Below are 27570 nucleotides of genomic sequence, written 5' to 3'. Positions count from 1 at the left end.
AACGTGGCATGTCACAGTGCTCCAGAAATCTATTGCATGTTTTGGAGAGAAATCTTGCCTTTCGCTACAAACCCTAAATTGTACTGCACCATCAACGTTCCTCTGCAACCCTAACACACTCTCTCAAATCTAATAACCCTAACTCGATCTATGAGACCTTTCTTCCCTTTGTCCTAAACCCTAGCTCTCTGCCAAACCCTAGCTTCTCTGCAAAACCCTAATTTATGCACCTTTTCTCTCTGCAGACCCTAATCCGGTCCCGGATTGCAAAACCCTAGCCCGGTCAGAAAATAACATTCATCTTGTCTCTGAGTTCTTCCGTCTTGCACTCTGTCCTTTCCATGGACTTGTCTCTGCAATCGCTTTCCGTGGCGCCATGGCAGCTCCAGCGCGGTACAGGAGTCGGCCCCCTTAGCTGCTCTTCTTCGCAGCTTGGACTGCTGGCTCGCAAGTCACAGCTTCGTGGTGTCCGCTGCAGTGTTGCGGAGGGGGAAGGGGAAACTGCACAGGAAAAGCCTACTGCTAAAGTTGCAGCTCCTGGATCCTGGTTGCAGGCTGACGCAGGTGCAGATCCTTACTTCGGCTGGACCTCAGATGGATCCCAAACCAATGGCAACAGTGCGGCAGGTAGTTGTTCGATAATTTCATCATCTTTTTTACAATTTCCTGCTATATAATTTTCCTACCTTAAAAAATTAAACTCTCTTATATTTCATTGTCTTTTATAATTACTGAATCTTTAAATTCTCCTGCATTTTTTTCTGAATTCCCTTTGATTTTCGAAGAACATTTTCCTAATATTCACTGCGTCTTCTAATGTTGTGGGTTTTTTCTTGCTTCAGAAATTTCATTGGTAGAATTTTTTCCCTTTCCCTTACTTTTATCAGCATTTTTCCATTGAAGAATTTTGCTAGATGTTGATTCAAGTTAATTATTGCTAGTTCAAGCTTTTTTCCCCCCACTTTTTTTCTCGGATTTAGATCCGTCTCATTATGGTGACCCTTATCAGCATATGCAATTGTTTTGCAGGTTGGATCAAAATAGGAGGTGGTGTTGTTCTAGCAATTGGGTTTGCTCTCGGTGCCCGCACTATGTACACGAGAAAAGGTATGCCTTTGTAAAAACTAGACCAGTGGATCAACACAATGCATTGCATCATACAAGAGGAATTTGGTACTGGCACAACTCTCACGTGTGCGAAAGCAAACTAGGGGATGAATGGGTTTAAGTTGAGATGGAGGGGAAGCACTTGAGGTCCCACTATACCTGAATGGAAGGTGGAAGGAACAGGCTCAAGTTGGGGGGACGGGCGAGGAGAATGAGCAGGTTCAAGTTGCATTGAAGGGGGAGCAATCCAGCCCTGCTGCTGCACCCACCCAGCTGCAGTGGGAGAGAGCAGGTTCTAGTTGGGATGAAGGCAGAGTGCTGGTGGAAGGAGAACGCTCAAGCCAGGTTGAAGGAGGTGCAGTTAGTTCCACTCTTGTCCAGCTGGAATGGGGGAGGAAGGGCCCTATCACCGGCCTGGAAAACCCATACTTGTAGATACTAGAGACTGGCGCTCATGTTTTAGCTGGATAACAAAAAAAATTCAACAGAAAATCAGTGGCAGGTCCAACTTTGCTCACGACAGGATAGTGATTTGGAAAATGACATGTTACTGCTGGATACAAGGACATGTTCAATTTATGGCAGAGTCTAGGTTTTATGTCAGCAGGGATACGGTTATTACATTACTAATAACATATTCTTGGGATTCCAAGCTTTGTCGTGTCAGTGATGGGGTTGTGAGAGGGAATTTTGCAATTAGAAGGCTACCCATGGCCATCTATTTGAAGATTAATATTTGTTGCTGGATCCTTGGGATAGGCCACCTGCTGGCCTTACACATGTATCTCAATAATGCTGAGAAGCATGCCACCGATATCGCAAATGCTGCATGGCGTGTTGTGTGTGTGTGTGTGTGTGTGTGTAGTTGGTTCCCCACTGCATTGTTTTTATATCTAGCATTTCTTGAGAGTGAATCCATGGACTCTCCATTGCGGACCACACACAACTGGTCCTTGTTTTGCTCTTTGGCTACTTGCATTTATTTAAACATTCCTTTTAGGTGCAATCTGCATGGATGGTAAGTCTTTGTAGTCAAAGAGTGTGGTTGCAACTTCTTCCTGAGGACACAGCATGTGGGTTGTAGCATCTCTGAATGACTAAGATTTGCACACTCTGGGCCTTAGCAATGCCCAGTTCTTGGATGCCCATTGTTTCTTGGATCACTTTGGTGATTCTCATGGGGAGATGTCTCAGTTTCTGTGAGTTACAATTTCTGTGTTTTTATTCTTTTCCACCTCTCTTCATCCAAGGTCTCTTGCACCACTTTGGCCTGCACAATGTTTTGGGCATCTGCCTTCCTTTCCAATTTTCTTGTTTCCTTTATGGTCTGTGCTTTTTGTTTCTCTTCGATGAGCTTGCAGAGTAGTGATTGCTGGAGGCATATCTTTCTCTCCCTTGTGGGCTTGCATTTCACGTAATTGTGTATGCATTGATTGCATATCTTGAGCGATTTTTGTGGCCTTTGCATGCAAATTCTGCACTTTCCTAAAGCATTTTTTGACCAATGGACAATGTCACCATTTGGCCACCCAAATGGTCCTTTCCATGCTTTGAGCCTTGGGCTCTGGACTAGAGTCTCTCTCTTTGGTACCAGTGGACCAGATTGGAGAGGTGTGGTCACACCTAGATCGAGAGAGAAGAGAGTGTAGACGACACAGTATTGGGTCCCAAATACCCTTTGAAGGCCTCCCCTGCCAAGCAGGAGTATTTGCTTATATTACTTCTTTGGAGAACTTTTGTACAATGCTTGAGAACAAGAGCTCTGACTGCCCAACGCAAGGACGAGGAAGACCGTGCATCAACTGAGAATCCACCAATCCAAGGGCATTGTAGAAGACTCTTTTGGGCCACTTATGCAAGTCGAGGATAGCTGTAGGACTACACATATGCTGGCTGATTGCTGAAGTTGAGATTCAGGGTTTGTGTAGAGAGGATGAAGAGTGAATTCTGCTTAGATGCTTGATGATTTAGGCTGAGAACTAGGCGCTTGCTTTTAATGCTGCGCAAGGTGTTGCTGCTCCCATATGCTGCTGTTGCCCAGGTTTGATACCCAAAGATTTGCCCGAAGCTGCTGTTGGCCTGTCCTTCAAAGTTCATGCCCACTAGGGGCTGCCGACTAAGCCTTACAGTTTGGACGGGCTGTTGTATCGGCTGTCGAAGAGTGCCCATGAGGCATGGGCTGCGTTGCCCATGGCCTCATGTAGGACTGCAAGTGCACATTTGTACTCATGCCCATGTATGCCTACATGCTAATGATGCTTCTGATGCAAACCTAAGCTATGGTTGACTGCTACATGCACTTATTTGATGGGGTTCTCCAAGTGGGTTAAGAGGACTAACTCAAGACTGACCTCTATGGCTCGGGGGCTGACCTACATAGCTCATGCTTGACTGTCCTTGGACTGAGGGCTCACAATGGGGTCGTGATGTGAAACTGGCAGGCAGTGGGCGGTGCCCGGGGGACTAGGGCCTTTGACACACTTGTTGATACCATCAGCGCATATTAAAACATTTAAACATAGCCACAGCCTTAACACATATCCATCATCACTTTGCATAAAACATAAAAGCGATAAAACATCCACAAATGCTGAAAATGGAGCTTGCACATGTGACACCACACAAAGGCCGCAATGGGCCGAGCCCCCTCCTTGGAGTATTTTATTACCCAAGGAGAATAATATCATGTACAAGCTTTGAGGGCCTTACTCTCCCCACGGGAGATGCCGGATTATCCATATACAAATGCCATAACACAGCCCAACACAAGGCAACTGAGCTGGAACATAGGTTGTAGAAATGCCGAGCCAACAACATAATCCATATACCTCCCTGTGGGTACTGATACTTTCCCAAAAACCACGGGTCTGCATGCAATAGAGCTGGTACAGCAAGTACAACTCTCCATTCAGTCGGTACAATAGGTACAATGGCTGGTACAATTGGTACAATGGGTGGTACAGTCGGTACAATGGGTGGTATAGCAAGTACAGAAGCTGGTACAATCGGTACAAGGGTTGGTACAACAAGTACAATGGCTAGAAATCATAATAAATGATTAAATACCCTTGCCTTCAGTATTTCTTCGCGATGGAAGCCTGCAAAACAGTCCCCAACAGTCGGTATTCTTCATGGGCAGCCTTCAAGAGAGAGAGAGAAAGAGAGTAGCCATCATTAGGGAAGCCTTCAATGGTGGTAGAGGCTAGTGTGCAGCAAGAGAGCCTCTATTAATGAAGATAGAGGGCTCCAATTTATAGATTTGGGCCTCCCATGAGCTAAAATGGCAAGAGAAGGCTACAATGACAAGTGGAGAGCCACACAATAGCTGAAGTGACAAGTGTGAGGCCACTTGTCTCACTTTGATCCACTTTCTAACAAGTGTCAGGCCACTTGTCTCACTTTGGTCCACTTTCTTGCCACATGTCCCAATCTAAGAGATGGGTCCTTCCATAAACTTTATCTCTAAAAATATCCCAACTGGTAGACATTTTGTCATAGGCACTTTGCCAACTCTTGGTATCTGCTCAATTCTCGATGTAATGACGCGAATAGAATTTGCATCGGAGTCGGGCCAAAAATAGCAACTCTCCTAAATTTTAGGAGTGTGGTCCTTTGTATTCTAGGATAATCCCCCATTCCCAAAGCTTGTACTTTCCAAATATTTAGACATCCTGGAGTCCACCAGACCCCTTTCACACTGGGAAATGTCTAGGTTGGTGACATCCTTCCCAGCTTCTTAAAAGTTGTCCGCAACTTTAAGCTTGAAGCCATATATACAAGATATAATCATTTCCCATCGAGTGGGCGAGACGAGACAGTCTCAAAATTTCAATATAACTGAAGAATCCATGTCCCAAAGAAATCGGTGAGACTAAATAAGTCTCCATAATACCAATATCAAAATCATGTCCCAAAATAAATGGGCGAAAATTCCATGGAAGATATGCTAGACACAGGCACAAGAGCCAATTGTGTCTCAATCACCAATATCAATGAGATAATCATATGCCAATGAAAATCACCAACTAGGTGCTAAGACACTTAAATAAGTGCTATGCACAAGAAACTAGTGCCTCACACAAAAATATGTGCTATGCACACAAACTGGTGCCATTCAAGAGCACAAACCATGATGACAGAAAAGCTGGTTCTCCATAGTTCTGGCAATCCTTTCTCCCAATCCCAACAGTTTCCATGTTCTCCCATACAATCCCAACTCTGATCAACAAGCATGGTGTGGAAACAATGAAACACTCACTCCACAATCGCAACACGAATCCATGTGCATGGTGGAGTGTTCATTGAATTGCCCTCTCACAATCCCAACATGAATCCACATGATGAACAATGAACCTCTTGGCCTCTGTATGGGGAGATAGTGATTCTACTATGGCATAAAGATAAATAAATCCATGTCCCAAATAAACGGGCAAGACAAAACAGTCCCATAAGTCCAGATATCATAATCATGTCCCAAGTAAATGGGCGAGACAAAATAAGTCTCCTGCCAATAAGGCATCAGTCCACATGACCCTTGGCATACACATAAGTTCTGTGCCAACCAGGCGTCATGTCCACTTTACTACTTGCACTCCGTGTTGGTACTCTGACCACACACCTTGGATGAGAGGTGGGCTCAAGTAACAAGATAAAACAATCACTCGTCGCAAGCATAGATAGCCTGGTGTTCCATAAGCATTTCTGCTACACATAGTTTATAGGCATTTCGGCCACCAACTCACACTACCCTCTCAAGTGCCCATGTTCCCTTCCATTTGCTCTCTATTGTTCCACCCACACATGGTAGAAACAATCTTCAAGAGAGCACGTTGGACAAGAGAACACTACACAGGGTATGTTGTGCTTGTCACTACCCTTTGAAGTGCCCATGTTCCCTTCCATCTGCTCTCTATTGTTCCACCCACACTTGGTAGAAACAATCTTCAAGAGAGCACGTAGGACAAGAGAACACTACACAAGGTATGTGAACCATGAGTTCCATAAGTCCAATGCATCCCAAATAAAGGGAGCCAAAAAGAATAATCCATCCCAGTAAGAGGAAATCATAAACATAATCCATAAACCTGAGGATGGATCCAAATCCCTAGAAAAGAAGTCTAGGAATCCATAGACCTGTATACCATAATCCTTGTATACCATAACTCTTACCACATACTCCGTGCTAACCACACACCTTGGAGTAGAGGTGGACTTTATCCATAAAAGCATCATATCCATGAGATATCCAAAAATTTCTTCTCTATAAACTCGGACAGATTCGTCCATAGAAATTGCTTGTGAAGCCCAATATCTATATAAATCTCGTCCAAGAAAGAAATCTCCATAGATATAATCCATCCCAATAAAAGGAGCCATAAACACCAACTTTGCAAACTCAAAGTATACTTAGCTTTTCTTTGCCAGGTCATGAAGCCAAAAGAAATATCTCGTCACCATATCCTTAAGATATCCTGAGATATATCTCCATATAGCTTGCCTGTAAGCTTGATAATATAATTCACAATATCCATATGGAAAGAGTGCTAAACGTGTGCACATAAAGCCAACTCCATACTTCCAAGATAAATTTTGTGAATTCATAAATCCTTAGATCAACAAGCTGTCTACTGCTCATGCTCTTGCTTCATAAGCTATGAAGCGGCTGGCCATGCTTAACAGCAATGACGGTAAGTGTGGTCCCCACTTGAGATCTTTTCTCTTCCTTGTTGATAGAAGGAAGCCTCCGCTTCCAAGAAAGCCTATGCTCTAATACCAATGAAACTGGCAGGCGGTGGGCGGTGCCCGGGGGACTAGGGCCTTTGACACACTTGTTGATACCATTAATGCATATTAAAACATTTAAACATAGCCAGAGCCTTAACACATATCCATCATCACTTTGCATAAAACATAAAAGCGATAAAACATCCACAAATGCTGAAAATGGAGCTTGCACATGTGACACCACACAGAGGCCGGAATGGGAAGACCCCCCCCCCCCTTGGAGTATTTTATTACCCAAGGAGAATAAATTAATAATATCATGTATAAGCTTTGAGGGCCTTACTCTCCCCACGGGAGATGCCGGATTATCCATATACAAATGCCATAACATAGCCCAACACAAAGCAACTGAGCTGAAACATAGGCTGTAGAAATGTTTTGGAGGCTTCCATCGCGAAAATATACTGAAGGCAAGGGTATTTAATCATTTATTATGATTTCTAGCCATTGTACTTGTTGTACCAGCCTTTGTACCGATTGTACCAACTTTTGTACTTGTTGTACCACCCATTGTACTGGCTGTACCAACCACTGTACCTATTGTACCAACCACTGTACCGGCTGTACCAGCCATTGTATCTACTGTACCGGCTGAATGGAGAGTTGTACTTGCTATACCAGCTCTATTGCATGAAAACCCGTGGTTTTTGGGAAAGAATCAGTACCCACACGGAGGCATATGGATTATGTTGTTGGCTCAGCAGTCCCCAACAGCTGGTATTCTTCATGGGCAACCTTCAAGAGAGAGAGAAAGAGAGTAGCCATCATTAGGGAAGCCTTCAACGGTGGTAGAGGCTAGTGTGCAGCAAGAGAGCCTCTATTAATGAAGATAGAGGGCTCCAATTTGGGCCTCCCATGAGCTAAAATGGCAAGAGAAGGCTACAATGACACGTGGAGAGCCACACAATAGCTGGAGTGACAAGTGTGAGGCCACTTGTCTCACTTTGATCCACTTTTTAACAAGTGGCCTCACACTTGTCACTCCAGCTATTGTGTGGCTCTCCACTTGTCATTGTAGCCTTCTCTTGCCATTTTAGCTCATGGGAGGCCCAAATCTATAAATTGGAGCCCTCTATCTTCATTAATAGAGGCTCTCTTGCTGCACACTAGCCTCTACCACCGTTACAGGCTGCCCTAATGATGGCTACTCTCTTTCTCTCTCTCTTGAAGGCTGCCCATGAAGAATACCGACTGTTGGGAACTGTTTTGGAGGCTTCCATCGCGAAGAAATACTGAAGGCAAGGATATTTAATCATTTATTATGATTTCTAGCCATTGTACTTGTTGTACCAGTCCTTGTACCGGCTGTACCAGCTTTTGTACTTACTGTATCACCCATTGTACCGGCTGTACCAATTGTACTTATTGTACCAGTCATTGTACCAGTTGTATCAGCTTTTGTACTTGTTGTACCAGCCATTGTACTTGCTGTACCGGCTGAATGGATAGTTGTACTTGTTGTACCAGCTCTATTGCATGAAGACCCGTGGTTTTTGGGGAAGAATCAGTACCCACACGGAGGTATATGGATTATGTTGTTGGCTCGGCATTTCTACAGCCTATGTTCTGGCTCATTTGCCTTGTGTTGGGCTTTGTCATGGCATTTGTATATGGATAATCCGGCATCTCCCGTGGGGAGAGTAAGGCCCTCAAAGCTTGTACATGATATTATTCTCCTTGGGTAATAAAATACTCCAAGGGGGGGAGGGGGGGGGTTGGCCCATTCCGACCTCTATGCGGTGTCACACGTGCAAGCTCCATTTTCAGCATTTGTGGATGTTTTGTCTAGCTTTTATGTTTTATGTAAAGTGATGATGGATGTGTTAAGGCTATGGCCATGTTTAAGTGTTTTAATATGCATTGATGGTATCAACAAGTGTGTCAAAGGCCCTAGTCCCCTGGACACCCGCTGCGAGTTACATTGGTATTAGAGCATAGGCTTTCTTGGAAGCAGAGGCTTTCTTCTATCAATAAGGAAGAGAAAAGATCTCGAGTGGGGACCACACTTACCATCATTGCTATTATGCATGGCTAGCCGCTTCATAGCTTATGAAGCAAGAGCATGAGCAGTAGACAGCTTGTTGATCTAAGGATTTATGAATTCACAAAATTTATCTTGGAAGTATGGAGTTGGCTTTATGTGCACACGTTTAGCACTCTTTCCATATGGATATTGTGGATTATATTATCAAGCTGACAGGCAAGCTATATGGAGATATATCTTAGGATATCTTAAGGATATAGTGACGAGATATTTCTTTTGGCTTCATGACCTACCTGGCAAAGAAAAAGCTAAGTATACTTTGAGTTTGCAAAGTTGGTGATTTTGCTATTTACTATGAAGTGTTTTTGATGTTCACTAACCCTTGTATAGCCATGCAAGGAGAAAGGTGGTGTTGTTTGCCTTGACATGGTTTCAGGGAAACATTGTTTATTGGGATGGATTATATCTATGGCGATTTCTTTCTTGGACGAGATTTATATAGATATTGGGCTTCACAAGCAATTTCTATGGACGAATCTGTTCGAGTTTATAGAGAAGAAATCTAGTGGCCTGACACTTGTTAGAAAATGGATGAAAGTGAGACAAGTGGCCTCACACTTGTCACTTTAGCTATTGTGTGGCTCTCCATTTGTCATTGTAGCCTTCTCTTGCCATTTTAGCTCATGGGAGGCCCAAATCTATAAATTGGAGCCCCCTCTCTTCATTAATGAAGGCTCTCTTGCTGCACACTAGCGTCTACCACCGTTACAGGCTGCCCTAATGATGGCTACTCTCTGTCTCTCTCTCTTGAAGGCTGCCCATGAAGAATATAGGCTGTTGGGGACTGTTTTGGAGGCTTCCATCGTGGAGAAATACTGAAGGCAAGGGTATTTAATCATTTATTATGATTTCTAGCCATTGTACTTGTACCAGCCCTTGTATCGGTTGTACCAGCTTCTGTACTTGCTGTATCATCCATTGTACTGGCTGTACCAGCTTTTGTACTTGCTGTACCAACCATTGTACCTGTTGTATCGGTTGAATGGAGAGTTGTACTTGCTGTACCAGCTCTATTGCATTAAGACCCGTGGCTTTTGGGGAAGAATCAGTGCCCACACGAAGGTATATGGATTATGTTGTTGGCTCGGCATTTCTACAGCCTATGTTCCGGCTCATTTGCCTTGTGTTGGACTGTGTTATGGCATTTGTATATGGATAATCCGGCATCTCTCGTGGGGAGAGTAAGGTCCTCAAAGCTTGTACGTGATATTATTCTCCTTGGGTAATAAAATATACTCCAAGGCGGGGGTCGGCCCATTTTGGCCTCTATGCGGTGTCACACGTGCAAGCTCCATTTTCAGCATTTGTGGATATTTTGTCCAGCTTTTATGTTTTATGTAAAGTGATGATGGATGTGTTAAGGCTATGGCCATGTTTAAGTGTTTTAATATGCATTGATGGTATCAACGAGTGTGGCAAAGGCCCTAGTTCCCCGGGCACCCGCCGCGAGTTACAGCGAGACCGGGTTTGAATCTTAGTAAGTTAAGGTTTCCGGATGGTTAGACCAATTTGCAGAACACCTCCGTTAAGGGCACTTGCGCAGGAACACAACTGGGATGGGTGACCTCGTGGGAAGTGGGGGGATCCATGTTTTCAACATGGTATTAGAGCCAAGGTTGTAATGTTGGAAGCTAAGACCTCAACCAAAGTGTGGCATGGGGGGGTGTTGGAGATGCAATCCACACTTCTAGAGAGAACCAGCTCACGTGGTGAGACTGGGTTTGACAAGTTGAGGTTTCTACAAATTGGGTATACGGAGGTCACCTAACATCTTTAGGTTTTGGGCTCTGGATGGCTAGACCAATTTGTGGAATACCTTAGTTAAGCACGCTTGCGTAGGAACACTATCGGGATGGATGACCTCCCAGGAAGTGGGAGGATTCATGTTTCAACAATTCTTACGAGGGACGTATTCAATCATTCCTCCGAACTGTTGGAACAATTGACTCCGTCTGGATTGCCTACCACTCCATTGGGCACTGGGCATGGTTTGCAACCATTTAAGTGCTTGATGATCTGTCTTAACTGTGAAATCTCTCTTGCAAAGGAAATGTTTCCAATGCTTAAGCGTTGTCATCATCCCCAATAGCTCTTTGTCATATACCGAACAATTCTTTTTGGCTGCATTCAACTTGCGGCTATAAGAAGCCACTAGCCTACCATCTTGCTGTAGAACAGCTCCAATGGCTAGGTTACTGGCATCGGTAATCACCTGGAAAGGATCATCCCATGATGCCAACGTCAAGACTGGTGACTCAGAGGCATCTTTCTTCAATCCTTGGAATGTCTCTAAAGCCTTGCCCGTAACGGACACTTTCTAGCGACAAGTCTTCACGCCCTTGAGCAAGTCTAGGAGAGGTGCTGCAATTTCAGAAAACTTGTCCATATGTGTACTGTAGGCCTGACAAAGATCCACAAATGAGTGGATTTCTTGGGCTATCATGAAGGCACATGCCCCACAGAATAGTAGCATGTCTAGCTACATGTCATCCAAGAAGAGACAACGAAGGTTTTGTCTTATGATCTCTTGTTGAAGCTGAGCTAAGCCTTGAACAACACATGTGATGAAGCCTTATGAAAAGAAGAAAAAATACTAAGCCTTAAACTAAGCCTTGAAGGTGATGAAGCTTAGTTGAGCTGTGTCTATTCATCTTCTTTAGCTTAGCCGAGCTGTGTCTATGCTTCCGCCTGTGCATACTCCAACATGGTATCAATCGCTTAGGATTCTGGCTGCCCACATCTGCGATTCCACTCCTTCTCTACTCGCTGCATCTCCTTCTCAGTTGGCTGCATTTCTGGCTACTGAAGGCGGCTGTTTTCTCCTTCCATCTGCTGTGTTTTCTGGAGCACCAAACAGTGGCTGCGTTTTTCTCTACATAGCTGTTTTTTCTTCTCCTTGTGCTCTTCCTCATCAGCGTTCCACTCCCCGGGCTGCCTTGTTGCTGTTGCTTCGTGCCAAGCATCATCGGCAAGCTTCTTGGTGCTGTTTTTCAGCATTGATCTCGGTGAAAGGGCTGTTTTCTAGAGCTTGTGGACAAGATCACCTTTTATAATAGCATGAAGATTTACGATGGCAATAGCCAGCAAGAAAGTATTGAACTTGTACTTGGGATTGAACTACATCAAGTGATTATGTGAGGCCCCTTTTATAGTGTAGGGAGTGAGCTGGCCGACTGCTCACGACTTCCTAAAATAGAAGAAATAGCTAAAATACCAAAAAATAGGTAAAGCCAATATAACACTGAGATGCAAAATTCTAACACCCCCTCTGCAACTCATAGTGTGCAAGAGTCTGAAGAAGATAAGCTCATGAAGATGCAACCATGGACCCTCCAGTACTGCAGATACCGGAATCACCTCGGGGAGAGCACCCGCCAACCTGTTTCCTCGAAACAAAATGCCACCACAAACAACAAGGAACTTTGCTTGGCTCTGAGAATTTCCACACAAGTGTGCAGTAAACTCCAAGAATAAGATGATCTGCTGGATACACAACGCTCATAATCCCCAATAGTGGACTGTGAATACATCAGGTCCGAAAAGCCTTGAACAATGAACTCGGAACAGATCCAGTCCATAATCTCTGCTATACCAAAGATAACCATGCCGTGCCAGATGTCTAATGCTTGGAACTCCGAATCATGGTTCCCATGCACCAATAAGTGGAGCTGCAACAATCAACCCCCTCTCCTGTCCACAAGCCTCCTCTGACTGGAAGCACATGGGGGAAACTGCATGTATACTAGAGAAGTACACCATCTTGGTCCTCCCAAGTCGGAAGCGCCTTGGGAGCTCTAGATGTGTTACTAGAAGTATCTGTAGCACTGTTGTGTGTCATGTCTTTGCCCTTCTTATGAGGTGAAGACTTGCCCTTGGTCTTGTCCTTCTTCTTGGACAAACAATCCTTAGGCAGATGTCCTCTCTTCCCAAATGAGAAGCAACGACTCCGACCTTTCTTTTGAACTGAAGTAAGTACCTGATCAGAACTGGTGAGAGACACCACCATCTTACCCTGTGAAATGAGGACGGAGTCTTCCTTCAAGAGTAGGGAGCTAAGGTCATCCTTGTTCGGACAGGGGGGAGCCATATCCATAGCAACAAGCACACGAATCTCAACACTCCAAGACTCCTCTCAAGCACTCTCCAATGAAGCAAGGCACCAAGACCAATCAGCCCCCTCTCAAATCTTAGAGAGAAAGAGGCTGGACAGCAGCAAAACAGTCCACCAAAACTCACCAAAAACACCCAACTGGAGGGAGGGGAGGCCGGAGAAGAAGTAGAGATGTCGGGGCCGCTTGTCGAGATGCACCACATGTGAGAAAACACCTTCCGCTGCAGTCCATGCTATAAAAACAGCTCTCCTTTGCTCCCTCTACCCTCTTGTTTTGTCTATGCTTCCACCTGTGCATACTCCAACATAGCCAATATCTGATAAGCTAATGAAGTATCCTAGGTAATGTATTTCTAGTACTCTAAACTCACTTTTCTTGGCATTGAGTTATAAACAACTCATTGTCCTACAAGAGTTGTAAAACTTTTGCCATGTCTCGCTTATGTTGCTCTGCAAGCCGTCTTTTGCCACGTCTCGCTTATGTTGCTCTGCAAGCCGTGAGAAGATAAGGATATCATCTAAAAAGATGAAGATGCATTTGCTAATGAGATCCCGAAAAACTTGAGACTCTTGTTGAATGTCATTGGTGCATCGGTGAATCCAAAAGGCATCACCATAAACTCATAGTGGCCTCGCTTGGTCTTGAACATAGTTGTTTTTGTATGGCGTACGACACCATATTGCACGGAATACCATACGGTACGATACTGTATGGACTCCTACGAATTTTTCCAGAATTTTTTATTTTATTTTTTTCCTAAATTTATTAAAATTTTTGGGCAGTAATGGTCTTGTTTTTGCTTGTCTATGGTTGTTTGAGCTTCCTCTGTACTATGACGCTTTCCTCCTTTTTAAAATACTCCATATCTCAAATTGGAAATACCTAAGTTTATAAGTATTTTTTTTAAAATACCATATTTTATTGTACGATAAGAAAAAAATTTATATCATAACGTATTTTCTTGGACGGTATTGCAACTATGGTCTTGAAGGTAGTTTTTGGAATGTCGGCCTCAAAGATCCGAACTTGATGGTTGTCTCTCTTAAGATCTATCTTAGAGAAAAATTTAGCACCATTGAGTCACTGTAGGATGTACTCTATTCTGGGCATGGGGAATCTATTCTTAAGTATTAGCTCGTTTAGCGCCTTGTAATCCACACATAATCGTCTTATCCTTCTTTTGGACAAATAGTTTGGGAGTGGCAAATGGGGAGGAGGAAGGTCGCATAAATCCAGCCCGGAGTAACTGGGATAACTGTTGCTCTAGCTTGCCCTCCAATGCCTTAGAAAGGCAGTAGGGGAACTTGCTGGGAGGCTCTGAACCAAGAACCAACTCTATGCGATGGTCCTGAGGTCTATTGGGTGGGAGGTCATCTCACAACATAATGCTGCTGTATGGCGACAGGAGACTAGCCATCCTCTGCTCCTATGCGGGTGCTGTCTGAACAACATTAAATTGAGAGCGGACATAAATCAATGCACACTTTGCTCCTTTCCTTATGGCTCATTGAGCTCGAACGTGGCAAATGAGTGGTGTGCCAGGAATGCTCCGATCCCTGCGAATCATGATGGGCTTAGGAAAACCTTCAACAACAGTTAAAGTGTCTTGCCTCCAATTAGGAATGGGTGTATAGTGTTTGAACCATTGGATCTCGAGGAGCATGTGACACCCTAAAAGAGGGGAGACAATGAAATCCCTTTGGAGTGTTGCCTTCTGAACTTGGAACTCAAAATGCTGAGCTTTCTGAGAGATGTGTATGTAGACCATGTGTAAACCTGTCCACATCTAAATGATAAGGAGCCAAGGCACATCTCATTTTGTTTGTCAGATGCATAGAGATGGCATTCACAAAGCTACCCATGTCGAAGAGAACAATGAATTGCGGTCTCTTCGCACAGTGCCATAGGTACAGATGGCATTCACAAAGCTACCCATGTCGAAGAGAACAATGAATTGCGGTCTCTTCGCACAGTGCCATAGGTACATATGAGAGCTTTCTTCTGTCCCTCAGCCTCACCCTCCTGCTTATCATCAAATACCATTGGTGGCATTGGATTCAAACTTGGCAATAATTGAATAGCATTAGAGGTTGATGGTGGAGGTGTGGATGTGGATGCTATGGTCGTTACTATGGAAGTGGGTGCCTTGGTAGACTTTTCGGATTGCCACTTAGTGCAATCCTTCTTCCCGTGTCCCACAGTGTGGCAGAAGAAACAACTCCGTGTTTGTTTATCCGTTTGGAGGTAACCTCTAGTGATGCCCTGCTCAGATTTTTCCTCCTGTGTTTTCTTGGCCATGGAATTTGTCTTATAGACCGATTGACCTTGAGAAATTTTCTTTTGGTCCTTCTTGTCTTTGCTGTTTTGAGCCCCCTTACCGTGGTTGGATGACTGCTCGGTAGACACCTGTTGTTGCTAGGACTTAGGACTAGATTGTACCTGCTTGGCCTTGCCTCCGTTCAGCATCAGTTCTTGATTTTGAGCGAGGGTAAGTGCTAACGCATAAGTTTTAAGGTCAAAGTTTTGGAATGGGTACTTGATGTTTGTGTCTAAACCTCTAATGAATTGTTTCAACTTGACTTCTTTCGATACACCCAACTGTTGGGCCATGGTAATGACCTTGTTGGAATAGGTCAAAACAAGGGAACCACTGTGAGTGAGTTTGTAAAACTCGTCCTCAAGATTGGTCACTACTGCGGTGAAAGAAAACGGGCCTTGAGGTTAGCCACAAAAATATCCCAATCAAACTGATATTGGCCTGTTAAGGGGTCTGTGTGAAGGTGAGACCTATGTTGCCACCAAGTAATAGCTTCCCCAATCCACATGGACTTGGTCTTGTGGATCTGTGATTTTAGCTAATGGAAAATGTGCTTCAAACTGATGAATAAAGTGAGTAACAATAACATGATCACACTTACCATACTTACTAAATTTTGGTGAAGTTCGGATGGCGGTGGTGGTTGGGGTGGTGGAGGACGACCGATTTGGAGCATCTTGGGGAGGGATGCCCTAATCTGTGTCATTGTCTGTTGATGCTGGAGTTGCATGGCCTCCTGGTTGAGTTTTTGCTGGTACTCTCGGTCAGCTTCTTGTCAATGGCGTTGGTCTTCCTCGTACTTGCGTGTGGCTTCCTTATCCCTTTGTTCCTCCGCATGTCTCGTTTTTCGTTCTTTCTTTTCTTCTTCATCTATTCTTCTTGCTTCTTCATGTCTTTCTTCATCTTTTCTTCTTTGTTCCTCAAGACCGAAGAACATTCTTGCCAGATCTGAGGGATCTTCTTTGGGCTTCTCTTTTTTTGTTGCAAGGTGCATCCTTAATGAATTGATTTGCTCCATCATTGTCTTGAGGAGCTCTTCTCTGCTTGGCGGAAGCGTATATTCTTTGGGTGTGTCGCTTTGGAGGCTTTGCACCTTCACAACTTCCTGGTGGCTTTCTTCTTGATGCAATGTCTCTCCCGACATGGTGGAGGCTTGGGTGGTTGTCATGTGCAAGCATTGCCATGAACATTCTCAGTAGCTAGTCCAAAAGGGGCAACCAGAAAAAGAGCATTAGAACCAGGACTTGAGCACAAAGTGCAGATATGGCAGTAGTGGGGTTAGGGTTTACAGAAGCTTCAAGCAGGCGTGGAAACTAACAGAGAGAGAACACGACTTTAGTATTATGCTTGATAAAAAGTGAAGTACAATAGCCACATAATAGTCACCCTAAAGATAAGTGTTCACATGTCCGGCCATAAAATGTGCCGGGTGGACCAAAACACCTATAAACTGAATATAAGTGAAACTAGGCTAAACTGGGGGAAAAAACCTCCACTAGCTGAAGTAAAAAGTGCCCCAGTAATCTACTAATGATCACTAGCACTCCTCTAGGTGCATACACAGCGTAAAACCCAACAAACCCCCCTGGAGTGATATGTGATCACTGTACATCATCCACCAAAAGGAAACAAATTCAAAGCACTGCGGAATGCTTCAAATTTCGGACGTGGTAATGCCTTGGTGAAGATGTCTGCCACATTCTGATCTGTAGGACAGTAGATCAGACTGATATCTCCTGCCTGGAGTCTTTTCCGAACAAAATGATAGTGAATCTCAATGTGTTTCGTGCGAGCATGAAACACAGGATTCTTGGCCACAGCAATGGCACTCTGACTATCAGTATAGATAGGTGTAGGCTCCTCCACTGAAATATCCATATCAGTCATGAGACGACGCAGCCAAACACACTCAACAGTAGTAGTGTAGGCTGCTCTGTACTCTGCCTCACAAGACGAAGTGGCCACTGTGGTCTGTTTCTTGCTTAGCCAAGAAATGCATGAAGAGCCAAGAAAGAAACAATTTCCACTAGTGGAATGTCTGGTATCAAAATCACCAGCCCAATCTGAATCACTGTAAGCGTATAACTGCATGTCACCCCCCTCAGGATAAAGCAATCCAAGAGACAAGGTACCCTGCAAATAACGGAATACACGCTTCACAGCTTGCCAATGTGACAACCGCGGGCTGTGCATGAATCTGCTCAACTGAGAGACTGCATACTGAATATCTGGCCTTGTATTACACAAGTAAATGAGGCACCCAACAGCCTGAGCATATGTAGTGGCATCAAAGGAAACACTGTCATCTTGTAGTGACAGTTTCATCCCAGGCTCCATAGGAGTACTAATAGGCTTGCAATCCTGAAATTTAAACTTCTCCAGAAGTTTAGCAACATAACGTGATTGCAACAACCCAATGCCTCTGTTATCCTGCACAAACTGTATGCCCAAATAGTAATGTACAAGCCCCAAGTCAGACATGTCAAATGTCTGTTGTAGTATCTCCTTAAAAGCTGCAATTTTGTCATCATTTGATCCCATGAGCAAGAGATCATCCACATAAAGACTGATGACCAGCAGATCTGTCTCTTCTTTCTTTACATACAGAGTGGCTTCTGATTGACTGTTCACAAATCCCTGAGTGAGTAGAAAAGCATCTATTTTTGCATACCAAGCTCGTGGAGCTTGTTTCAAACCATACAAGGCCTTTTTCAGCCTGCAAACTTTCCCCTCATGACCATGTTCTGCAAATCCCATGGGCTGAAATACATAAACTTCCTCCTCGAGGTCCCCATGTAGGAATGCAGTCTTTATGTCCAACTGGTGAACAACCCAACCACGATGTGCAGCCAATGCAATGACACACCTAAGTGTCGACATACGGGATGTAGGAGCAAATGTCTCCTCATAATCAATGCCCTTCTTTTGTGCATAGCCCTTTGCAACTAGACGGGCTTTGTACCTGTCAATGGATCCATCTGCATGTCTTTTCAACTTATAGACCCATTTAGTACCAATTGCTTTCTTGCCTTTGGGCAGATCAACCAAATCCCATGTTTGATTCCTTTTAATAGAATCAAGCTCATCCTGCATGGCTTTGTTCCAATGCACATTATCTTGTGCATCCACAAATGAATCAGGCTCATCATCATCCTGTAAACTGGCTGCCATAACCAGATTCAAATCCATGATGTGTGCATGTTCATTGGTCCTTGTCTCCCTACGAGTACGACCAGCAAGAGGACCCTCTAAATTGCTGTCCTGTAATGTCCTCAAATACCATCTAGGTATGTGTCTGACCTGTGGTGCCTGCTGCCCCATATTTGGTTCAGCTACTGGCTCATTTTGCTGCTGAATTTCTGCACCACCTACATTATTTGCTGGCTGTCCTGTACCCTCATTAGTTGGATCACCAACTGTGGAATGAAATTCCATAGGTAGTAGACCTTCAAACACATCATTTTCAGCCTGATTTGCCTCATAACCAGCCATGGATATTTCTGATTTTTCATCAAAAATCACATCCCGACTAGTGAATATCTTCCTGGATAGTGGATCATATAACCTGTAGCCCTTGCTCTCATGGCTATACCCAACAAAAATGCATTTTGTGGCTTTATCATCCAGCTTCCTCCTCAACTCTTTGGGTATGTGTGCATATGCAAGACACCCAAAGATACGAAAATGCGATACAGAAGGCTTGCGGCCATGCCAAGCCTCAAAAGGAGTAATAGAAACCAATGCCTTTGTGGGACATCGATTCAAAATATGACAAGCACACATGACTGCTTCCACCCAAAAGATATGTGGTAGCCTTTTTGCCTTTAGCATACATCTGGCCATCTCCATGAGTGACCGATTCTTCCTTTCTGCAACCCCATTCTGCTGTGGAGTGTAAGGAGTAGTATACTGATGTTTTATACCTCTACTCCCAAGAAAGGAATTCAGCATATGTGACATATATTCCCCCCCTCGGTCAGAACGGAGAGTCTTGACCTTGCATCCTGACTCTGTCTCAGCAAGTGCTACAAAGGCCAAAAATGCATCATATACCTGTGATTTCTGTGTCAAAGGATAGACCCAGCATATACGAGAGAAGTCATCAATAAATGTTGCAAAATAGAAGCAACCACCTAATGACTTCGTCTGCATGGGACCACAAAGATCACTGTGTATAAGTTGCAACTTTGCAGTTGCTCTTAGAGCCTGATCACGTGGGAAGGAAAACCTGTGCATTTTTCCCAAAATACATCCTTCACAAATGTGATCTGGAGGCTTCTCCATGAGAGGTAGATCTGTAAACATGTTATGTCGCTGCATACGCATAAGACTACCAAAATTTACATGCCCCATGCGAGCATGCCATAACTCCGCATCAACCATAGCTGGAGTAAGAGTGAATGCATTATAAGCAGACTGATCCACTGGCTGAAATGCATCCAACTGATAAAGTCCATGACATAATGTACCAGTAAGCATCAAGGTCAAGGCATTAGCTTTGTCTCTGACCATGCATTTATCATCATCAAAGTGGACTTGCATACCACAATTTGCTAAAGAAGAAATGGACAACAAATTCTTCTTTATCCCTGGTACATATAAGGCATCTGTAAGGCGGAGAATGGAGCCATCAATGGCTGTGAGCTGAATCTCCCCAATGCCACGAACTGGATATGAAGCATTGTTGGCACACTAAACAGTTTTGCCAACGGGGGCAGGGCCAACATGACTAAACAAATCCCTGTGAGATGTGATATGCTTTGAGGCACCACTATCAAAATACCAAGTACATGCATGCTCTGTCAAACTGAGTGCCTGTGAAGACCAAGAGGCATCATAGCTGCATGTATAAAAACAGTAATCCCTGTCCTCAACAAAAGAAGCAGTCTCTGGAGGAGCTTTAGAAGCATCATTAACAGACATCCCAGCTTCCTTTGCCTTCTCTTTGGCAATCCTCTTCCTACATTCAGTGATGTAGTGACCTGGCTTCTTACAGTAATGACATTTGCCCTTCTTCTTGGGCTGTCCATCACCTTTCTTGGTATCCTGTGAAGAACCACCATCACCTGAATTTTGATTTGAACTCTTTGGCTGAGTTTTTCCTTTCCCCTTTTGACCTGTAGTAAATGCTTGTTCAGCATTTGTGTTCATATTCATATTCTTCCTCATTTGCTCCTCTTGTAGTAAGAGAGCAACAAGTTCCTGATACTTGAGGGGTTCAACAGCATTCCTCATGCTGAGGTTTAAAGAGGTATGAAAAGCCAAGTAAGATCTTGGCAAAGAGTGCAAGATGGTGGACACAAGCTGTGTCTCAGGAATAATCTCATCCACATTGATGAGTTGCTCTCTCAAATCCTGCAGCTTGTTTAAGTGGCTAGACATATCATCTCCTTCATTCATTTTATGATTTTCCAGCTCTCTTTTCAAAAATGAGATCCTAGCCTCATTACGAGCAGCATACATCTGCTCCAAAGTCACCCATGCATTCTGTGAAGAGCCAGCTGAACGAATATGAGGTATAATGGACCTCTGTACTGACAATGCAATGAGTGACAAAGCTTGTGCATCCCTGGCATCCCATGTCTTCTGAGCATTTGTTCTTTGAACAGGCAATGGTTGTCCTAGAGCCTGTACCTGTTGTCCTCGTCCACGAGCACCCCCTTGGGGAGGAGTCTCTGGAGCCAATGGACCTAGACGTGGTTCATCACCACTAACAAAATCCCAAAGACCTTTTGCCACAAGCACATTTTTCAGCATAAAACTCCACAAGGAGTAGTTCGTGCCATCCAATTTGTCTTCCTTAGACAAATATGTGAATACATCACTTTGCTGTTGATTTGCCATTATGCTTACGCACAATGTTGTACCTGTTTATCAAAAAACCCAATAGCAGAAACCCTGAAAATAACTGTACTCCACTGAATACAGTTCACCCAAAAATGCCTGCACTCTCAATCCTCTGAATGTGCAGCTCAATGCACCAATGACTGAGTAGAGCAGCAAATGGCGTACACAATCCCAAAATGCCCCAAAAATGCCCAAATTTGCTGCACCCAAACTGTGCAAAAAACCTGTATAGTTCTTTGCTAGAAAATCTGCCTGTTGTGCCTGTATATTTTCACAGAGAAAATAAAAATGCCTAATATTCAAAACTTGCAATGCTTACCACAGTGTGATGTTAGCAGGTACAAGTTGACTTCAATGCGAATGACTGTTGTACTGTGCAGGTACAGTTTACTGTACGGAGCAGACTGCAGGTACTGTTGAAGTACAGTGGATGTACTCTGACGAAGCACTGTATTGAACAATGCGAACAGGTACTCTGCAGGTCTGGTCGAAGCAGGTACAGTGTTGAAACTTCAGTCGAATGTACAGAAAGTACAGTCGACTGGTACAGTAGAAGGTACGCAGCACTGAATGTTGCATGGCTCTCTGCGCAGGTGACAGTTGGCGCTTACAGGCACGGACGTACGTAGCAGGTACAGACGTACGTAGCAGGTACAGCGGCGCTGACAGGCACAGTCTTTCGAAGCTGATACATGTGCGCTGACAGGAACAGAAGCTGAGGGCGGCGCTGACTGTACGGAAGCAAGGCGACGCCTGTTGCAGCAGTCGACTGAGTACACTAAGGCGATCAGCGTTGACAAGTACAGTCGACGCTGACTGTACGGAGCAGGTACGGGTGCTGACAGCAACGAACAGGTACGGCAACTGTTGCAGGCGAGCAGCTGTACGAATACTGCAGGCGGCGCTCAGGTGTACGGGCAGTGATGTACGGGTGCTGTACGGGCAGCAGCAACAAAAACTTGGAAGTGTACGGGCAGGGCAAGCCTTCAATGCTCTAATACCAAATGAAGGCAATGAAGTGTTAGAGTTAGGGTTTACAGAAGCTTCAAGCAGGCGTGGAAACCAAGAGAGAGAGAGAACACGACTTTAGTATTATGCTTGATAAAAAGTGAAGTACAATAGCCACATAATAGTGACCCTAAAGATAAGTGTTCACATGTCCGGCCATAAAATGTGCCGGGTGGACCAAAACACCTATAAACTGAATATAAGTGAAACTAGGCTAAACTGGGGAAAAAAACCTCCACTAGCTGAAGTAAAAAGTGCCCCAGTAATCTACTGATGATCACTAGCACTCCTCTGGGTGCATACACAGCGTAAAACCCAACACTGTCGGCTGCATGACAAGGGAGTCGGCTGTACCAGAAGAAGAGGCTGCAGGCATTTCAGCGTTTATGGTGGCCGACCAGCATTTATGGAGAAAAAGGCCGAGTCAGCTGGCCGACTGCTGCAGTCCAAGTGTCCAAAGGCCTATAAATAGGCATAGATGCTCATTGAGTTAGACCATTCACTCCCTTACGGAGTGGGTCCTTAGGGTCCCTAGACTAGGACTATTTTGGTGTGTTTCACCTTTTAAGAAAGGCAGCCTATGGCTGTGGATGTAGGTACCTTTTTGTACCATATGAAATATACTGAATTTCGAGCATCTCTCTCTCTCTCTCTCTCTCTCTCTCTCTCTCTCTCTCTCTCTTCTGTCTGCGTTTTTGCGTCAGCATGTTCTTAGTAGTGTTTAGGGCTGAAAGAAGACTCCCAGAGCTTCGGCGTGTTACAGTGGTTTTTCCTGACCGTAGTATTACCATTCACTGGATGCTCTCACTTCTTTAAGTAGCTAAGTTTGGTCACCAACTTGATGCTCTGATACCAATGTTACAGGCATTGAGGTTGACCATGGTAGCACGCAACAAAGCCTTCTTTAAACCTTTATTTTGGTGAGATCTTTAGCATCCATTCACTGAGTAGAGAGAGAGAGAGAGAAGAGAATGTAGACGACACAGTATTGGGTCCCAAATACCCACTGAAGCCCACACCCCCCCCCCCTCCCCTTTGCAAGCAAGAGTATTTGCTTATATTACTTCTTTGGAGCAAGGGCACTCTAGAAGACTCTTTTGGGTCACTTATGCAAGTCTAGGATAGCTGTAGGACTGGTTACTGCACATATGCTGGCTGAATCTGAAGAGGAGCTTCAGGGTTTGCGTGGAGAGGATGAAGACTGAATTCTGCTCTACATCACCAAAAAAGTTTCTGCTTTTGTGTTCTTTTGTTCATGAAGAAGATCTGAGGCGGTGAGTTATGTTCCACCAGGCTTGCGTCAAGCATTGTACGAAATTTTGATAGTAAAAAAATTATCAGATGGGAAATGACCCTATTCCATCCCTATTATGGTTCACAGAGTGCATACAAAAAATCCACGTACATGTAACAAACTGTGCATGCATTCTACTTGCATCATTTTTGTTCTAATGAAGCGAGTTATTGAGATCATAAGTGTAGATCCTGTTGCAACTATCACTTGCTGTTGTTTGTTTTAGCTTAATAGCTAATTTTATGCTTTAATATTACTATGTGCTGATTGATGTACAGAATCAACAAGACAGTTTGCAGTTCCGCCTCCTGCAACCGAACAAATTGTATCTCCTTCCAAAGCATCTGAGTCAGCAGGGGCGCATGATAATCTGGATGGAAGTCGTGATGCTATATACTCTCCTAACAGTAACCAGGAGGAATTTGTGAAACTGGAAAAGGAGCCAGACACAGATGGTGCTATGCCTGATGTGCAGCATCAGGAAAAAATCCCTTCAGGTCAGGTTTCTCTTTTAAGTGAGGATGTTGAAGATTACACTGAAAGGAAGGATAATTTCAATGTTTCTTTTGCTGCCACTATTCCTACTTCCAAGGAGAACATAGAACATAAAGAGGGGTTTTCAGAGACTTCAGCAGCTGATACCACTTTGCCGCCACTCTCTGAGGATGTCACAGAAAAAGGGTCTGTTACGAGTGATTCAAGTGTGTCTGTCATAGATGGAGTTAGGGTAGCCACTGAAGCCCCAGAAAAGGATAGTGCCTCTCCAGTTGTTTCTGAGATAGCTCATACCAATGGTGAGGACATAACCCCAAAAGTTGATTCATCCCCCCCATCTGCTGAGGGTGATGATGTGAGGGAACCCCGTTACGAGCCTGATGTGGTGAACGTTGTCAGTGTAGAGCCAGCAAGCCAAGAAAATTCGCCACCTCTTGAAGATGCTACCATTTTGCCTGACCCTTGTTTGCCTGAGTCTCCCTTGCATGATGACTATGCTGATGAAAGTATACAAAATGTTGCTTTTGACCTTGAAGATTTTAGCAGCTCATCTAAGAAAAATGATCTTGAAAAGATGTCTAGTCGGCATGATGAATGGGATGAAAGGAACTCTGATGTTGAACCCTTTGCGTCTGCCGTGGAATCTGGACGGCGGTTCTTATCTGCTGGCATAACTGCTCCATCTACTCCAGCAGCCGCCTCATCCAAGACTTTGGGAAGAGTAGTGGTGCCTGCCCCTGTTGATCACATGCAAGAACAAGTGCTGGCAGCACTTCAGGCATTGAAGGTCAGCTCTTGGAGTTCAGCTTTTGCCTGAGGTTGCTTTACTTTTCTTTTCCCTGGATCCAGTCATTAGTGCGAACTAAGTCATTCATGGGGGAGATTAGTAGGATATGTATTGGTCTGAATTGGGTAAATTATTACAGGTTATTGAAGCAGGTGTGGAGCCAGGTGGTATTTGCACCAGAAGGGAGTATGCACGCTGGCTAATTGCAGCGAGTGCGACACTGTCGAGGTATTTTTATGTGAACCGAGAGAGAGAGAGAGAGAGAGAGAGAGAGAGAGAGAGAAGCTTTACAATAAGTAGCTCCTTGACCAGGCTGCTTGTAGCTGATTTTTCTGTTAAGTTTTCCTTAATATGCAGGAGCCCCGCCCACAAAGTGTTTCCTGCTATGTACATTGAGAATGCTTCGAAGCTTGCATACGAGGATGTGTTGCCTGAAGATCCAGACTTCCCTTTTATTCAAGGTGTGCTCTACATACGAATTTTGACCTTGATAAAGGTTTCTTCTTGTGGGAGTGAGGATTACACTTAAGGGATAATGGTTAATTAATCCTTTGCTTTGCAGGATTAGCTGAAGCGGGGCTGATTTCTAGCAGGCTACTAGGGGATGACATACAACATGAAGAAGGGAGTGGCAAGGTCCTAGACGAGAGCAATGTCTCTGTTTTCTCACCAGACAGGTAGTGCCCAGAACTAACTTGGCCATGAATTTCAATGGATTTTAAAACAGATGAAAGCAAGCCCATACAGCAGTGACTGATACTTTTTTCATCTACAATGAAACCCAGCCCACTTACACGCCAAGATCTAGTTACATGGAAGGTAGCTTTGGAAAGGAAGCCTGCTCTTTTAGCTGGACATCCTTCCCCAGCTGGAAAGGAGGTATGAAGATGCTATTTGTCAAGCATGGATTCAGTCTTAGCCATTGGTTGGTTTGAATGTAAAGCAAAGCTTCGCCTGTCTTCTTCAGGCACTTCAAGAGGTTACTGGATTTATTGACATTGACAAGATACATCAAGATGCATGGCCTGCTCTTCTAGCCGATATCAATGTTGGAGAGCAAAGCATCATAGCTTTGGCTTTTGGTATGTTGCTTTGATGAACTCTGCAGCGTTCATGTGTGTTGTGGCCTTCAAATCTAGTGGTTAAAATGGGTGTAATGATAGGTTTTTTCAAACTGGACAACAGGTTACACAAGGAGGTTTCAGCCTGAAAAGCCTGTTACCAAAGCCCAGGCAGCTGTCGCACTTGCAACAGGTGAAGCTTGGGAGCTTGTATCAGAGGAATTAGCCAGGCTGGAAGCAGAATCTATAGCAGAAGCTGCTGTTGCTGCTGAGCTTGCTTTGGAGACAAAGGCTCAGCAGGAAGTGGCGGCTGCATTTCATGAGCTTTTGCAGGTAGAGAGAGAGAAGCAACAGGCGGCTGCAAGCTTGGTAGAAACAACTCAGGCCGAACTTGAACGAGTAAAGGCAGAACGGGAGGAGGAAAGGTATGCTCTACTGAAAGAGCGGGCTGCACTGGATTCTGAGAAGGAGTTTCTTTCAAACATAAGGCATGAGGTGGAGGAGCAAGCTCTGGCTCTATCCAGTGCAAAGCTAGAGGTCGCATTTGAGAGAGAACAGGCAGACAAGCTTCACGCAGAAGCAGAAGAGGAAAAGGCAACGATCAGCAAGGTTCGGGCTGAGCTTGAAATCGAGAAAAATGCTCTCACTTTAGCCAGGTAACAGGCAAGCTAGGCGCCTCTTTGGGGACCCTTTAATGCTAGCAGTACATGCTGAAATGTTTAGGTTTGACATATCATGATTAGCTCTTTTTTTTAAATGACTTGGGTGTTTATTTGGTTTGTGTGGTTCCCACAGGGCTTGGGCGGAAGACGAAGCAAGGCAGGCTCTGGCACATTCAAAGGTTTTAGAGCAGGTGAGAGAAAGATGGGAGAGTCAAGGAGTGCAAGTGCATGTTGATAAAGAACTCGATGAAGTAAATATACCAGGTCCAAGTTGGCATTACAGTGAAGGGTTGAAAATTAAGAAATCACCCATGGATGGACTCATCACAAAAAGCAGGGATTTTGGTCAGATATTTGTAGATGTAGTGATAAGATTCTTCCAGTTCATCCAGCTTGTCTTTCATGCCATCAAGCAGCGGTCCACCGAGCTTGTAGGAGGGTTAGGTGAAAAGTTCCATGAAGCCAGGATCAAGTATGTCGACACTACCACGAAGACAGTGGAAAATATTAAGCAAACAGTACCTTCGTCCATTGCAGGAATAACTTCAAGCGTTAGAGAAGGTACTCTTAAAGCAGTTGATGGATGGAAAGGAGGAGCTGAAAGGCTTGTCCAGAAGCTCAAAATTTCTTGAGTCTCTTGAGCTGAATGTGGCAGGAAAAACTTGTAAACTAAAATTTTGAAAATCTACATCTCTCTGAAGAGTAAAACCACACAAAATAAGTGGGGCTTGTGCAACATATGCATGCAGCTCTGTACTTCACCAAAAAACCACAGGCGTTTGCAGCTGGAGTAGCATCATGTGAGCTGCTCATTACACACTTATCATGAAGGGACTTTGGGGCGTATGATTGCTGTTTCTGAATAAACAACACTCAATGCTGTGCTTTATCATGTGGAAGCGACTTAAGTCACAATGGTGTTTTAAGGCCTTCTGCTGAAAATTGCATTTGTCAAAACTGTGTGGAGGCCTGACACTGCCCAAAATAATGCATGACTCACTTAAAGACCATTTAAATTTAAATGATATTGATCAGAGTGATGGAATCCAGAA

At 44.3% G+C, this 27570-nt stretch overlaps 1 protein-coding gene across 3 annotated transcripts; it reads left to right on the top strand.

The window, feature by feature from the left end:
• Nucleotides 1-27570, top strand: LOC147626334 (uncharacterized). Of its 3 annotated transcripts, none has more exons than XM_086816478.1 (11): nt 20-627; nt 1030-1107; nt 23792-24010; nt 24704-24795; nt 24935-25023; nt 25153-25256; nt 25358-25472; nt 25581-25674; nt 25763-25877; nt 25981-26512; nt 26652-27570. In XM_086816478.1, exons 1-11 carry the CDS (start codon nt 342-344, stop codon nt 27148-27150), a joined length of 2223 nt encoding a protein of 740 aa, XP_086672604.1. In that variant the 5' UTR covers nt 20-341; the 3' UTR covers nt 27151-27570. The 3 variants fall into 3 exon arrangements, with proteins under 3 accessions (XP_086672602.1, XP_086672604.1, XP_086672603.1); XM_086816477.1 differs by having other exon boundaries at nt 24701-24795; XM_086816476.1 differs by having other exon boundaries at nt 1-627; nt 23792-24795.

Source organism: Cibotium barometz, chromosome 22, assembly GCF_041138505.1.
Source record: "Cibotium barometz isolate CiBa-2024 chromosome 22, ASM4113850v1, whole genome shotgun sequence".
Taxonomy (NCBI): Eukaryota; Viridiplantae; Streptophyta; class Polypodiopsida; order Cyatheales; family Cibotiaceae; genus Cibotium; species Cibotium barometz.
Note: the sequence above shows the minus strand (reverse complement) of the source record. Positions and strands in the feature narration are given on the sequence as shown.